We start from the raw sequence: 16768 nt of genomic DNA on the forward strand, positions 1-16768 counted from the left end.
ATGCTCAAAATTCTGCAAGCCAGGCTTCAGCAATACATGAACTGTGAACTTCCAGATGTTCAAGCTGGTTTTAGAAAAGGCAGAGGAACCAGAGATCAAATTGCCACAATCTGCTGGATCATGGAGAAAGCAAGAAAATTCCAGAAAAACATCTACTTCTGCTTTATTGACTATGCCAAAGCCTTTGACTGTGTGGATCACAATAAACTGTGGAAGATTCTGAAAGAGATGGGAATACCAGACCACCTGACCTGCCTCTTGAGAAACCTGTATGCAGGTCAGGAAGCAACAGTTAGAACTGGACATGGAACCACAGACTGGTTCCAAATAGGAAAAGGAGTATGTCAGGGTTGTATATTGTCACCCTGCTTATTTAACTTCTATGCAGAGTACATCATGAGAAATGCTGGGCTGGAAGAAACACAAGCTGGAATCAAGATTGCCAGGAGAAATATCAAGAACCTTAGATATGCAGATGACACCACCCTTACGGCAGAAAGTGAAGAGGAACTCAAAAGCCTCTTGATGAAAGTGAAAGTGGAGAGTGAAAAAGTTGGCTTAAAGCTCAACATTCAGAAAACGAAGATCATGGCATCTGGTCCCATCACTTCATGTGAAATAGATTGGGAAACAGTGGAAACAGTGTCAGACTTTATTTTTCTGGGCTCCCAAATCACTGCAGATGGTGATTGCAGCCATGAAATTAAAAGACGCTTACTCCTTGGAAGGAAAGTCATGACCAACCTAGATAGCATATTCAAAAGCAGAGACATTACTTTGTCAACAAAGGTCTGTCTAGTCAAGGCTATGGTTTTTCTAGTGGTCATGTATGGATGTGAGAGTTGGACTGTGAAGAAAGCTGAGCGCTGAAGAATTGATGCTTTTGAACTGTGGTGTTGGGAAGACTCTTGAGAGTCCCTTGGACTGCAAGGAGATCCAACCAGTCCATCCTAAAGGAGATCAGCCCTGAGTGTTCTCTGGAAGGACAGATGCTAAGGCTGAAACTCCAATACTTTGGCCACCTCATGTGAAGAGTTGACTCATTGGAAAAGACTGATGCTGGGAGGGATTGTGGGCAGGAGGGGAAGGGGACAACAGAGGATGAGATGCCTGGATGGCATCACCGACTCGATGGATATGAGTTTGAGTGAACTCCGTGTGATGGTGATGGACAGGGAAGCCTGGCGTGCTGCTATTCATGGGGTCGCAAAGAGTTGGACACGACTGAGTGATTTTACTGAACTGAACTGAACTGAATATATAAATGTGTGTCTATACATATATACAGATGGCAGTATTAAATACAGTATTACTGTAATTGATACACAGAAATTTTAAAACAGAGCTTGACTGTCATGTAGAATATAGAAGGCCAATTAGTTGGACCTTTTACAATCAGACTGAGTAGCAAATAATTGCTTGTAAGAACACTGCAAAATCCCAAAGGTTTCTGTTATTTTTTATTATTGAATCAAGAGAAGGAGGAACTCTTATAAGGAAAATTATATTAAATCATATATTTAAAAGTAATGATGTTTCTCTTCTGCTGCTTGATTTCAGAAGATTCAGATTATAATATCACTATAACTTCTGTAGGAGTTTCATTTAAAAAATAGGAGAGAACCATTTATGCATCTCTTCTTACAGCTGAAATAAAGGATTTTTTTTTTACTTTACAAGGTTTTTTTAATGACCATATAAACAATTCCAAGATGTTATCTCTAATGACAGAATGATTGGATAATTTCATGACTAAATTTTTTATTTTGAAACTTTCAACATTATAAAACAGAGGTATTTTAAAGTTATGAAAGGTTATAATCTAATATATGAAAATACATCATTAATGGTCCCTTGTTTCACAAAAGTAAAAATACAATTTTCGGAAGTCAAAATATTCAGATTAAAGTTCAGTTCAGTTCAGTTGCTCAGTCATGTTCGACTCCTTGCGACCCCATGAATCACAACATGCCAGGCCTCCCTGTCCAACACCATCTCCCGGAGTTCATGCAAACTCACGTCCATCGATGCCATCCAGCCATCTTACCCTCTGTCGTCCCCTTCTCCTCCTGCCCACAATCCCTCCCAGCATCAAGGTCTTTTCCAATGAGTCAGCTCTTCAAATGAGGTGGCCAAAGTACTGGAGTTTCAGCTTTAGCATCATTCCTTCCAAAGAACACCCAAGGCTGATCTCCTTTAGGATGGACTGGATGGATCTCCTTGCAGTCCATGGGATTCTCAAGAGTCTTCTCCAACACCACAGTTCAAAAGCATCAATTCTTCGGTGCTCAGCTTTCTTCACAGTCCAGCTCTCACATCCATACATGACCACTAGAAAAACCATAGCCTTGACTAGACGGACCTTTGTTGGCAAAGTAATGTCTCTGCTTTTGAATATACTATCTAGGTTAGTCATAACTTTCCTTCCAAGGAGTAATCGTCTTTTAATTTCATGGCTGCAGTCACCATCTGCAGTGATTTGGGAGCCCCAAAAAATAAAGTCTGACACTGTTCCACTGTTTCCCCATCTATTTCCATGAAGTGATGAGACCAGATGCCATGATCTTCGTTTTTTGAATGTTGAGCTTTAAGTCAACTTTTTCACTCTCCACTTTCACTTTCATCAAGAGGCTTTTGAGTTCCTCTTCACTTTCTGCCATAAGGGTGGTGTCATCTGCATATCTGAGGTTATTGAGATTTCTCCCGGCAATCTTGATTCCAGCTTGTGCTTCTTCCAGCCCAGCGTTTCTCATGATGTACTCTGCATAGAAGTTAAATAAGCAGGGTGACAGTGTACAGCCTTGATGTACTCCTTTTCTTATTTGGAACCAGTCTGTTGTTCCATGTCCAATTCTAACTGTTGCTTCCTGACCTGCATACAGGTTTATCAAGAGGCAGGTCAGGTGGTCTGGTATTCCCATCTCTTTCAGAATCTTCCACAGTTTATTGTGATCCACACAGTCAAAGGCTTTGGCATAGTCAATAAAGCAGAAGTAGATGTTTTTCTGGAATTTTCTTGCTTTCTCCATGATCCAGTGGATGTTGGCAATTTGATCTCTGGTTCCTCTGCCTTTTCTAAAACCAGCTTGAACATCTGGAAGTTCACAGTTCATGTATTGCTGAAGCCTGGCTTGCAGAATTTTGAGCATTACTTTACTAGCGTGTGAGACTAGGTGCTAAATATTTCAGGCTCAAATAACCCAAGAAATTACCACCTTCACACTCTGAAATGGAAGCACTACCAGTGATAATCTCATCATTAAAATTCAAGAAATTATAGATGGGAATTTTCTGTAAGTGTTTGTAGCTTGTTCTGCTGAAGAACAAGCTTTTGGAGTGTGATTCAAAACCTTCATCTTCAGGCTCATCATTCTGGAAGGACACACATAAAATATTTACAAGAGTGTTTCATGCCAAAAAATTGCTCCAAAAGATGAGAAGCGATGGCTAGATTGTTCTGTCTAAACGATTGCCTGTGTAAGGAAAATATCTTAGAAGCCTGTTTATATTTCAGGTCCATAACTCACTGTTCAGAAAGTTAATACTGTGATGTGCCAAACAGCATCCTGATTCATTAGATTTAGAAACCTATTAGCGGCTAAGAGAATCACTGTGTTAACCAGCAATACTCTGCGTTTTTGTTACTCTTTCTTGCACATCACATTTTCACACTTTGCAATCAGTTCAGTTCAGTTCAGTCGCTCAGTCATGTCTGACTCTTTGCGACCCTATGAAACGCAGCACGCCAGGCCTCCCTGTCCATCACCAACTCCCAGAGTCCACCCAAACCCATGTCCATTGTGTCGGTGATGCCATCCAACCATCTCATCCTCTGCCGTCCCCTTCTCCTCCTGTCCTCAATCTTTCCCAGCATCAGGGTCTTTTCAAATGAGTCAATTCTTTACATCAGGTGGCCAAAGTATTGGCCTAGAATGTTGATGTTCACTCTTGCCATCTCCTGTTTGACCACTTCAGTTTGCCTTGATTCATGGACCTAACATTCCAGGTTCCTGTGCAATATTGCTCTTTACAGCATCAAACCTTGCTTCTATCACCAGTCACATCCACAACTGGGTATTGTTTTTGTTTTGGCTCCATCCCTTCATTCTTTTTGGAGTTACTTCTCCACTGATCTCCAGTAGCATATTGGGCACCTACTGACCTGGGGAGTTCCTCTTTTAGTATCCTATCATTTTGTCTTTTCATACTGTTCATGGGGTTCTCAAGGCAAGAATACTGAAGTGGTTTACCATTCCCTTCTCCAGTGGACCACTTTCTGTCAGACGGCTCCACCATGACCTGTCCATCTTGGGTGGCCCCACAGGGCATGGCTTTGTTTCACTGAGTTAGACAAGGCTATGCTCCATGTGATCAGATTGGCTAGTTGTCTCTGATTGTGGTTTCAGTCTGTCTGCCCTCTGCTGCCCTCTCAGCACCTACCGTCTTACTTGGGTTTCTCTTACATTGGATGTGGGGTATCTCTTCATGGCTGCTCCAGCAAAACACAGCCACTGCTCCTTACCTTGGACCTGGGGTAGCTCCTCTCGGCCATGCTCGTGGGCTATCAAATACTAGCAACTCACTTGACAGTTCTTCTGAACTCACAGAGAAGAAAAAGTGATAGGCATGACTGAGCAGCTTCCCTAGAGTGGTCTTTTCTGGAGGATTGCATTGTAATCTGCACCTAAAATATTATTTTTCTTTCCTTTCTTGTTTTTCAAGAATGAAATAACATTTCATCTCTGGGCTAGAAGTAATTTGTACTTGGGATCATCCATCCAGTACTATTTCAGTTTGATACACTTGGTTTTTTCTGTGTAGGAATTATATTTCAACAAAGTGACTTTCAGTCCCTCCCAAATAGATGGAAGTGAGGTGACGGGGTCCAGCCCCAGTGGATCCAGGGTAATTCAAAGGTGGGGACGGAATTGGCATCCTAGGAAAAACTTATTTAATTACAGATAGAGAGAGATTAGAAAATTAGCGGAGAAAAGGAGGCTGAATAATTTGGTTTACGTGGAATACCAATCACCACCTACATAGGCCACAGGCGTCTTTCTGTTCTTCTGAAGGAGAGGAGGCACTGAGGCCTCCCCGGTCTGATCTTAGAAGCCCAGGCAAAATTAGCAGGCTTGGTGAGTACGCATGTACCAGATGGGAATTCAGCCAGAAAATAGTAGGAGAGAAAAAGAGGCTGAATAACTTGGTTTACGTGGGATACTAATAAAATTCCAAGACAAGGAATTTGCACCATCTACGTTGGACCACCGGCGCCACTTGAATATCGGAAGGTGCCCCTCCTTGGGCTCCTTGTCGTGTGGAACTTAAAAGCCGGGGCAAGTAAGTAGATGTGGCGGGCACCCACGCTCCAGATGGGAATTCAGCCAGAAAAACGGGGAGCAAGAAAGAATGACATGGGGGAATCAGTCTTTCCAGAAACTGATCCCATTTCTTTATTTTTTAGGTTTGCTTATATACCTTTTGTTACACATAGAGATAAGTGGAAATTTTAAAATCAAGCGGGGGTCAGCAGTCCTGATCTTTATCAAAATCAGGTGCTTCACATAAAAGTATTAAAAAAAGGTCTTAGGGGTTTTACATCAACTTCTGGCCATGAGGCCTGCTGACATTTTATGATCCTTTCTTTCTGATAACCAAAAAACTTATTTTTTCCAAGGTGTTTTTTCTTAAACCAGGCGCCACCCTCTGAAGGTACCAGATAAAGTTGCATTCCTATAGGGTGAGGGTGTAGTGGGTTACAACTAAAAAAGGAATTTATTTAACCTAAGGTTAACATGATTAATCTTAAAGGTTAATACTTATTTCTCCTATATGCTAGTTATATTCATTATAAGGGCAGGGAATATGGAGATTTAGCAGCAAACATCAGCCCAACAAATGAAAACCCTTCACCAATATTCCCCTTAAGATAGTCTTAAGTCTGTTTAGTCTTAAGATAGTGATAAAGTTACATTTTTACATAGCAAGGACACAGTGATTTGTAACAAAGTACAGTGATCTATAACAAAAGAGAAAATTCATTAACTCAAAAGTTCTAGTATTGCTAACATCAAAAACTACTATATTTCCTTTTCTATATTCCAAATACATTGATTAATATATTCCCAGGTGCCTTAGGATATGGAGGCCTGGTGGCAATCATTGACTCAACAATGAGAAAAGCCCTATGCTAATTAAGACTTTCAAGATACTCCAAACTCTCTGTGCTGTTTATGGTTGAGAGGTTGTCACACAAGCTAGTCTGTCAGCAGAGAGGTTTGACCTGAGACACCCTTGTCACACCCAGGAATTTTATTGACTGGAGCTGCACGTTTACTCCTTCTCTGAGAGAACCGGTGGGGAACAGCCCCCCATAAGGTCAGAGGTGTAGATGAGAGCATGAAACAGTAAAGTAAGTAGACTCTGGCTTGGGGGTAGATGCTCGGGAACAGGGGGTTTCCTGAGGCTCGATCCTGCCTTTGCGTATGCTGAGCCTCCTTCCTCATGACCTTTGCCAAGGGTGGAGTTCCTCACGCTGGCTTCCAACAGTGAGGGAGGCCACCACTCTACTCTGGCGATGAATAGTCAGCTCATTCATCACCAGCGTAGAGCCACCTAAATTGGCAGGCTAGGCGGTGTCTGCTTCTGTTCACAAATCTCCTTGTATTAATAACTCTCTCCTGATGCAACCTTATTCCTGAACCTCCCTTCACTGGCTACTGCGTCACTGTGGCTGCTGGAATTGTAGAAAGCATTTGAGGAATTTTACAGGCTGGTAAAATTATTCTGCAACCTCAGTTTTTAAAAATACATCTTCCAGATATTTCTTCTCTCAAAGTTTTAATTATATCTTGAGGTCTATGTTCCTATTTAAAATGACTCAAAGTTTGGACTTACCAATCAAATAATACTTTTCCAGTGGTATTTAAACCCTTTGATTCAAGTTACTATTAAATATTGTCCTTATACCTTAGATTTTTTTCTTCAAATGAAAGATAATCCTTTGGTTGTTAGTTTATTCCAGGGTTTATTTTAATGTGGAAAAAATAATGCTTGGCATATAAGATCTTGCCCATCTGCCTAAGCTCAAGCCTTTTTTTGGGTTTGCAGAGATCAAGAAAAAACAGGACATCTGAGTTACAAAAGCAATAGGCAGTCAATTCAACATCTAAAGGTGAGTATATAGAGATACTGCAAATTTGCCTTCTTTGAAGAAAAAGAAAACTAAAATAATTTGTAGAAACATCTTTAGAAGCCATCAGATCATGGGATTTTTTCATATATCCTGTAATGATTAATTTTTTGTTAAATATTTATGTTGCTTTTGGAGCTATCAATTTTTTTTTCATCTCTGTTGTATGATAAAATTTCTAAGAGTGGGAAACAAAGAAATAGCACATCTTTACTTTTTGCCCTCATCCTACCTTGTTGATGGGTAAATAAGAGTGACTGAAATTCAGAGTCACTTAGAATACTTACAGAAATGCTCTGTGACAACCTAGAGGGGTGGGATGGAGGTAGGGGTGAGAGGGAGGTTCAAGAAGGAGAGAATATATGTATACTTATGACTGATTCATGTTGTACAGAAGAAACCAACGCTTGTAAACCAATTGTCCTCCAAATAAAGATAAATTCAAAAAAATTTTAAAACCTCAAACATTAAAAAAAATAATAACAGCCAGTGTTGGCAAGGATGAGGAGAAACATCCATTCTCATTCATTGCTAAAGAGAGAATAAAGTCCTTCGAAACTTTAAAAACCATTTTGCAGCTATACCAGTACATTTTAGTTCCTATGAGCAACAAAGTATTAATAATATAACAAAGTTATTCTGGTTAAGGAGACTATGGAAGCTGTGTAGTTGTGTACTTTTTAAATGGTGATGAAAGAGTAGGCGCTCTGGCCTCTGCTATTTAGTTGATAAATGACTTTGCATTGTTTAACCAGTCACTTCCCACATTGCCTCATCTTTTTTGTGCTGATATCTACATCTAACTGATATCCATAATGACTTTCTGTTTTATAAGTGGTTGTGTTTAAACTCTTGTCCAAAGAGCTGATGACAAGGCAGTTTTGTGTCAAGGAATCTTTTTGGTCAGAATCCTTCTTTAGCTGACATCCTTTGTTGCCCTAGTCCATGACTGATCTACTTATATGTCTTATTGATCTATTTTTCTGATGAAGCTTTGTGTTTACTCCTTGATTTCAGAATAAAGCTACAGGCACTGGATCCCTAACTTGTTAATATTCTAGACTCTGCTGACCAAAATGACTTAACACGACTACCCTACGCAGCCCCCTGGCTTTTCATGGTCCCACCAGCCACCCATGTCTATGTACCAACCTGTCGAGTTTTCTCTGGTTGCTCAGCTGTTCAGTTTCTTTCACTTTGTCTCTGCCTTGGTTTTTCCTGATCATCTTCTATTTTTCTGAATGTTACCTACTCTTACACAAGTCCACTCTTTCCATTTCCATAGCCTCGTTATCCTTGAGCTTCCAACCTCTTAAAAACATGATGGCTGCCTGTTCCTATTCTTCTGGGAAGTTGTCTTCTCAGACACTTCTCATAAAACATTAGGGCTGTAAAAGAATTTATTTTAGCTACTTCATTCTAGAGGGAAAGAAACGGAAGTCTGCGGAGACAAGTTTACCAAAATTCACCTAGTAATCAACCACAAGGCCAGAATTAAGGATTTTTTCATTGCAAAGAACTGGAGACTCCAGCCTTGGCCCCCACTGATATAATCTCCGCTCCCAGAAGTCTTCCATTTCTTCCAGTTGGCATAGCCCTGAGCAGGGGGGTCATTGAAATGCAGAGGATGGGATCTGAGATCTGCCACAGGCGTTAGCAACCAGCACTTCTATACTTCAATTACCCTTCACTTTCTGTAACCAGAAGGGAATTGCACTGCATACAGAAAGTGCAGATGAGTTGGAAGAGGGACATTATATTAAAAACAAAAACAGGACTTTGTTCTAGTCGGTTTTGGTTGGAAAAAACTGTTCTAAATCCTCTCATGGGATATTGAATAACATAATTTTGGCAAAAGATTATAACCTTTGTTGGTCTTCTTCCGTCATTATTCTGCTTAACTCCCATGGTCACAGATCTGTTCTCTGAGCCTCTCTGTGGGAAATTCTTTGGTAGTTCTGAGTTTTTTTTGCACCTACTCTGTTTTGAAAAGTCCTAGTTTTCTTGAGACGCCTTTCTTTTGTTTTCTCAGAGCCTCCATCCCCAACTGGTGACATCTTTAGGATGGATCATTAATGTGCTCTCAGAATATTTTCTGAAGCTTTTAGTGGGAGCAAAATTTTACTTCATCTGTCAGTGAATGACTTCTGTATTGCAGTCATATCTGGTGTGTCTGTTCTTGGAAAACTGTTCAAAGTCATTATTCAGTTCCCACTGGTATTTATAATCATTCCTTGGTGACTTATATTGTTACACATCTGCATAGGATTTCATGGTTTTCACATTATCTTGTTTGAATCTATGAGATATAGGTAGGGCTGATATTATCTCCATTTTGTGGTTGTAGAAACTTCAGCTCAGTGATTCAGTGACTTTCCTAAAGTCACCAAGATAGTAAGTGGCAGAGTGAAGACTAAAATCTTAGCCTAATGCCAGTGCTCTTCCACATGACTCTACTAATCAAGCATGAAGATTGTCTTTGTCTGATTGCACCCCACCCACTTGTCTGAAAGGCAAAAACACCCTATGTTTAGAAGTAGGACTAGAAAAAGACATCTTCATTCACATGAAAAAAAGCAGTTTGCTACCATGAGACTCTTAAGACATCTCCTTACACCAAAAAAAGATTCAAGTCTTATTTCCAAAACTGCTAACTGAAGAATGTCAGTTACAAACACAGAAAATCAAAGTTCAATCTCCAGCATCTCCGACTGCTAATTACATTTTTACGCTAACCACATTTCTATGTTACAACTGAATAAATCCATGCCTTGCACTTGGAGTCGCAGCTCCCAGAAGCTCTTTGCTCAGTTCTTTGCAAGGAACGTGTGTGAGTTCTACTGTCTGACTAATGGGCCATGCAGATGGATGATGCCACAGACGGCTGCAGAAATAGAACTCCTCACAGGTTAGAGTAGATAACTTTGGCAAGGCCAAGTCATGTCTCTGTCTGCCACCTGCCCTGTGAACTCTCAGACTTGCCATGAGACACTGAGGAACCTAGAATAGAGAAGGAAGACAGATCAAGGGCAGAAGTGGAACTTCTTACATTTCATCAGTACTGTCCTCAAGAGTATGCCATTGCAAAAAAATAAATAAATAAAAAGAGGGAGAGAGTATGCAATTGCTTAGGACCTGGGTGGAGAGCAGCAAAATTGCAAACATGGCATACTAAGTTCATAATTGGCTAAAGTTCTTACACTTGTAAGGCACTCTTGTACTAGGGCTCCTAAAAATGTAGTACTGATAGAGTCCTTCCATGAACTGGTCTGTGTTCACACACCACTTACTGTTCTAAATGGCCCAAACTGGACAGCTCAAACATAGGATATCCTTCTTGTCCTCCTCTGAACCTTCCTTGGGACCCTGACAAGAACTTGTGAATATGTATGTTAGTCACTCAATCATGTCCAACTCTTTATGACCCCATGAACTACAGCACGCCAGGCTTCCCTGTCCTTCACCATCTCCAGGGGTTTACTAAAATTCTTGTCCATTAAATCAGTGATGCCATCCAACCATCTCATCCTCTATCATCCCCTTCTCCTCCTACACTCAATCTTTCCCAGCATTAAGGTCTTTTCCAATGAGTTGGCTCTTTGCATCAGGTAGCCAAAGTATTGGAGCTTCAGCTTCTGCACCAGTCCTTCCAATGAATATTCAGAGTTTATTTTCTTTAGGACTAAGTGGTTTGATCTACTTGCTGTCCAAGGGACTCTCAAGAGTCTTCTCCAGCACCACTGTTCGAAAGCATCACTTCTTTGGCACTCAACCTTCTTTATGGTCCAGCTCTCACATCCATACTTGACTACTGGAAAAACCATAGCTTTGACTATTTGGGCCTTTGTTGGCAAAGTGATGTCTCTGTTTTTTAATACATTGTACATTGTCTAGGTTTGTCATAGCTATTCTTTCAAGGAGCAAGTGAATTTTAATTATGTGGCTGCAGTCAATGTCCGCATTGACTTTGGAGCCCAAGAAAATGAAATGTGATACTGTTGCTACTTTTTCCCCATCTATTTGCCATGAAGTGATAGGACTGGATGCCATGATCTTAATTTTTTGAATGTTGAGTTGTAAGTCAGCTTTTCCCACTCTCCTCTTTGACCTTCATCAAAAAGCTCTTTAGTTCCTCTTTACTTTCTGCCACTAAAGTGGTATCATCTGCATATCTGAGGTTGTTGATATTTCTCCCAGCAATCTTGATTCCAGCTTGTGAGTCATCCACTCCAGCATTTCATATAATGTACTCTCATATAAGTTAAATAAGCAGGGTGACAACGTACAGCCTTGACATACTCCTTCCCCAACTTTGAATCAGCCCGTTGTTCCATGTCCGATTCTAACTCTTGCTTCTTGTCCTGCAAACAGGTTTCTCAGGAGGCAGGGAATGTGGTCTGATATTCCCATCTCTTTAAGAATATTTCACAGTTTGTTGTGATCCATGCAAAGGCTTTAGTGTAGTCAGTGAAGCAGAAGTAGATTTTTTTGGAATTCCCTTGCTTTTCCTATGATCCAGCATATGTTGGCAATTTGATCTATTTTTCCTTTGCCATTTCTAAATCCAGCTTGTACCTCTGGAAGTTCTCAGTTCACATATTGCTGAAGCCTAGCTTGAAGGATTTTGAGCATAATCTTGCAAGTATGTAAAATGAGTGCAATTGTACAGTAATTTGAACATCCTTTGGCATTTCCTTTCTTTGGAATTGGAATGAAAACTGACATTTTCCAGTCCTGTGCCCACTGCTGAGTTTTCCAAATTTGCTGACATATTGAGTGCAGCACTTTCACAGCATCATCATTTAGTATTTGAAATAGCTCAGCTGGAATTTCATCACCTCCACTATCTTTGTTCATAGTAATGCTTCCTAAGGCCCACTTGACTTCACACTCCAGGATATCTGGCTTTAGGTGAGTGACCACAACATCCTGGTTATCTGGGTTATTAAGAACTTTTTTTGTACAGTTTTTCTGTGTATTCTTTCCACCTAATCTCTTCTGATTCTATTAGGCCCTTGCCATTTATGAAAGGAGTTTTGAAAGTCTAGTGATTGATTAAATTTTCTGGTGTCAGCATTTTCTATGTAGCTTTTGTTGTATGTTTCTTCCATCTATGTCTTTCTCCTCTCGGTGCTCAAGGTGGACTGTTTGCAAAATTCTTCAGTCGCTTGAAATTTCAAGAATATCTGTTTCTCATAACCTCCCTTCTTTCAAGTCTGTCAGCTACCCTGTTCTCTGTGTACCCCGCCACACCTTCCTGTGCCACAGCAAGGTTGTATGAGAGGAGTAAAACCACCTACAATTTAGACTCTTCTCCATGCTGGATCAGAGATACTCCATAGGTTAGAGGAAACTACATGTAGGTGAGATGTCTTCAGCTCCATTTCCTCAGAGGAGGGAGAATATAAACATCTGAGACTGAGAAGTCTCCTGCTAAGACTCCTAGAGAAGACTCAAGCAGTTGCAACAGAGAAACAAAACTTTCTCTTCCTCTTTATGTGTTACCTGGTATGTTGTAAATCTGGGGCATATCTTAGCTATTTAGAGGAAAAGCTAATCAGATACTAGTTAAGTACCACCAAGAAGGAAATGGAGGGGTGAAAGTTTAGAAATGAGTTATTAAGCTGGTTGTCTCAGAATCATTGGGATCTTCATAGTTAAGACCAGAAGGAGATAGTATCCATGATCAGGTAGTGAAATAGCTGCACTGCTTAGGAGTCATGACTCAGCATAAGAACTGTAACCTGAATAAGCACACAAATTACCAAGTTGAGCTAGAATGAGAGAAAAGTGAATACTCGTTTTACCCTGGCAAAAGGTAAGGCATCAGCAAATACCTTCTTCCTGTTATTGTCCCCCATCCATGAGTCTGTTCTAGATCTGCTATTTCCATGTGTTCATTTAAGAGGAATGTGAAGAACTTGATCATTTCTACTTTATATTGCTCTGACAATTTCAACATGTTTACAGTCTGTATTATATTTCACCATGCATTTCCGTTTTATCTTTTGTTCAGGATGATAATATTCTAGTCTGGAGAAAAACACAAGGATGCCTAACATGATGCAGCCTGACTTCCACACAGGAAAGGAGAGGAAGCCAGCAGCAAGCAAGAACATGGTTTCTTTAAGAAAAGATATTTCCTCAGGACTTTCCTGATACCATTTGTTAAAGAAGGGAGATAAGAGTTTGTGCACAAATTGAAACATTTGTTGTCCAGGGTGTTACAAAGAAAAATACTGGTCAAAAGCAAAACCATTACAGTTTTCATTTTATGCACATGAAGTTTCCCAATCATTAATTTCAGTCTTTTATACCCTGCCCAGATGTTAGGTCAACCACTTCTGCCATCTCTGCAGATGCATTTTCCAAAAGGACATGTTTTAGGAATTCCGAATCTTGTGGTCTGTCTGATTTTCTACACTTGGAATCTTGTCTCCCTAAAGCATGTGTTAATCTGGCTTCCTAATGTCTAGAAGTAATAGAGGAAGTTTCTATGGGATAACTAATTGGGAGTTTTTAAACCTGCCTGCACATAACTCAGATTCAGCCAAAATAATCTCTTCTACCTTGTGACAAATTCCTAGGTACAAAATCCCATAGATAGGAAATACTGAGTTTTTATTAAGTAATCTGATGGAGCTACTATTTTTTTTTTTACACAATTCTCACTTCTTATTCTCTAGCGATCTTATTCTATACTCATCAAGAGTATACAAGTTGAAAAACTAATGAACTTGTTCATTTTTAATGTTGACCCTCTCTTCATAGGCAGAAGGCATGATTGCTTCTGTTTCTGAGAACAAATCCTGTCTATGCCTCATAGCCCAGCTTAATTTATTTTAATTTTTGTTTATTTATATAACACATGCCGAAGATAGGGCATATACAGTCTTGAAATGTGAGAAGGAGCAAGAAAAGTGCGGATTTCCCCCAAATATATTGTTTGAAAAAAATAAAGAAATGTAAAGTGAAAGTGAAAGAAGTGAAGGAATGTAAAATAACCCCCAAACCCATTACTGGTGACCACTGAGTTTTGTTTATTATATCCAAATATCAAGGGCTAAAAATACTTTATTTTTAAAAAGTCACATTCCAAGGAACTCAAACATATACTTGTACACCAGTATTAATAGCAGACTATTCATAAGTAATAAAAGATGAAAACAACTCAAGTGTTCATCAACAGATGAATGGATTCTTAAAATGTGGAATATACCCATAACAGAATGTTATTCATCCATTAAAAAAAATGTTAATATATGCTACAAGATGGTTAAACCTTGAAAATATTATGCTAAATGAAATAAGCCAGACACAAAAGGACATTTGTCTGAGGTACTGAGAATAGGCAAATTCATAGAAATGGAAAGTACAATAGCGCTTACCAGGGGCCAGGTCAAGGGGAGAATGAGCAGTTGCTTTTTAAGGGGCACAAAATCTCTGTTCAAGATAATGAAACAGTTCTGGAAACACTAATGATAGTTGTACAATATTGTGAATGTACTTAATGCTGCTGATTTGTATGCTTAAAATAGTTAAAATGGTAAACAAACAAATAAAACTCTAATAAAATCTGATCAGTATTTCCAAGATGGGAAAAAAAGCATATGCCAGTTCTAAAGCATCTGAGAAGACTTACACCACTTGACAATAATTTGTCATAAACTTTTTGGTTTGCGATCAAAGGAGTTCACATCAACCCCAGCATAATGATCCAGCATAAATATTTTCTAGTCACTAGGCCACACTGATTACATCACTTCCTTAGTCTTCAGACTTGTACATTTCAGACAGCTCTCAGTAACACCTTATGCCACTTTGAACAGCGAAGTGCGATCTTTGAGTCACACATTGGCTGAATTGTGTAGGCTCTTCTGTCTTTTTCATAGTTACCATAGAAACTGGGTAGCCATTGTGTTGTGAGGAGACAATAAGAGCATCTAAGGGTGTACAATCAAAGTTAACCACGTTTCATGGTTCATAATCTCTTCCAGCTGACTCCATGTGTGATTATCATGTTCACATTGGGAGTATAAACATACAACCCAAAGGACTCTGGGAACTGAAGCCAAGAAACCATCTCACCCATGCAGGCGTCCCTCCCAACCTCCTCCCCTCAAAGATTTGTGAAAGAAACACATGAAAGAAACAGCATGTGAGCCTCAGGTGTTTCCAATTATATATATCCCTCATGTGAGCAGAGATTTCCTAATTCAAAACATATTTTAGCTCAAATAGTCTTCCTTATACTTGAAGACTGTGTATCTTCAGGAGAATTTCATCTGAGTCATATCCTATTCATTGACACTTCATCAATAACAACATCTCCTCTGAGCTCTTCTGTAAGAGCACTTCCTCTCTGGGTGGTCAAAAATACATTGCATTTAAGCACTGATTATTTTTATGAAGCACACTCTCAGAAAGTGTATAACCTTTTGCCCTTGCAAGAAAAAGAGAAATAAATGCTCAGTGCGGTAGATTTCTTGTCAGTGACATCACCATGGAGTTTTCTAGCACAAGCCTAAACCATCTTCCTGCTCAAGGCCAGTCAGTCTCTCTCTAGAAATGGTAAAGAAGGAGGAAGACTGAGTGATATAATATACCTCCTATGCTGATATAAATCATTAACTGCCTAAATGTTAATAACTACTCAGGCAAGACTATTCAGGGATTACAAAGGAAGAATGTGGGTTTGGAGCATTTTGTTTTCCTACGTTTCTTGAATGAAAGATTTAAGACTGATCCTTTAGGCTTCAGCAGCCTTAGACAGCAGCAAGCTTTATCTTATGGTCCCAGAACTTTGCCACTTCATTGTTGCCTCTGCGAGTTGGGTGTAGCACTCTGCTTAAAACCATCTTATAGGAGTTGTGTGAGATTTATTTTATGAAGTATCTGAATAATAAGTATTGTTAAATAATATTCACTGTTTAGGGAAACATTTATCTACAGATGGATGAACTACATGAATTATAATGAAAACAAACCCCAAACTTTACCTTCTGCTGAATATGCCACAAAAATAGGTGAGTATTTTAAGCCCTATCCCAATACTTTTCCTCTCTCTCTGTTACACACACACACACACACACACACACACACACACACATTTTTATGATTTTGGCATGAAATAGTGAAAGAAATTATGAAAGGATAAATTGTTCTTATGATGAAGTGTTTTTGGTTAATTGCCAATGAGCCTTGTAGAGGAATCCAAATTTTCAGATCAGTATCAGGGCTAGAGTTCTGGAGGGGATAAACTCCTACTCTTGGCACTTAATACCAAATCTAAGTAGAGGAGGCATTCATTAGAATCTAGCCATCTGAGTTAAGTTTAAAATGTATGGTAACAATACAACTTTGGAATCAAATAATATAAATGGTTACCACTCAATTATGTATATAAAAACACTCACTTGAAATATATCTAATAGTCATATCGAGAACATAGCCATATTATTTTGAGCACATTACAAGACAAAACAGAAGCAAATAGAAATATTATTTTTCAGTTCAGTTCAGTCGCTTAGTCGTGCCTGATGATTTGCAACCCCATGAACCGCAGCACGCCAGGCC

At 39.5% G+C, this 16768-nt stretch overlaps 1 protein-coding gene across 1 annotated transcript in view; it reads left to right on the top strand.

Moving 5' to 3' along the window:
• Positions 1-14702, top strand: part of LMNTD1 (lamin tail domain containing 1) — a 77577-nt gene extending 62875 nt beyond the window's left edge. Inside the window, exons 10-11 of the mRNA XM_005680740.3 lie at positions 7111-7174; positions 13209-14702. Coding sequence (XP_005680797.1) covers positions 7111-7152 — 42 coding nt within the window. The 3' untranslated portion in view covers positions 7153-7174; positions 13209-14702. The remainder of the gene's footprint in view (positions 1-7110; positions 7175-13208) is intronic.

This window comes from Capra hircus, chromosome 5, assembly GCF_001704415.2.
Source record: "Capra hircus breed San Clemente chromosome 5, ASM170441v1, whole genome shotgun sequence".
NCBI classification, from domain to species: domain Eukaryota; kingdom Metazoa; phylum Chordata; class Mammalia; order Artiodactyla; family Bovidae; genus Capra; species Capra hircus.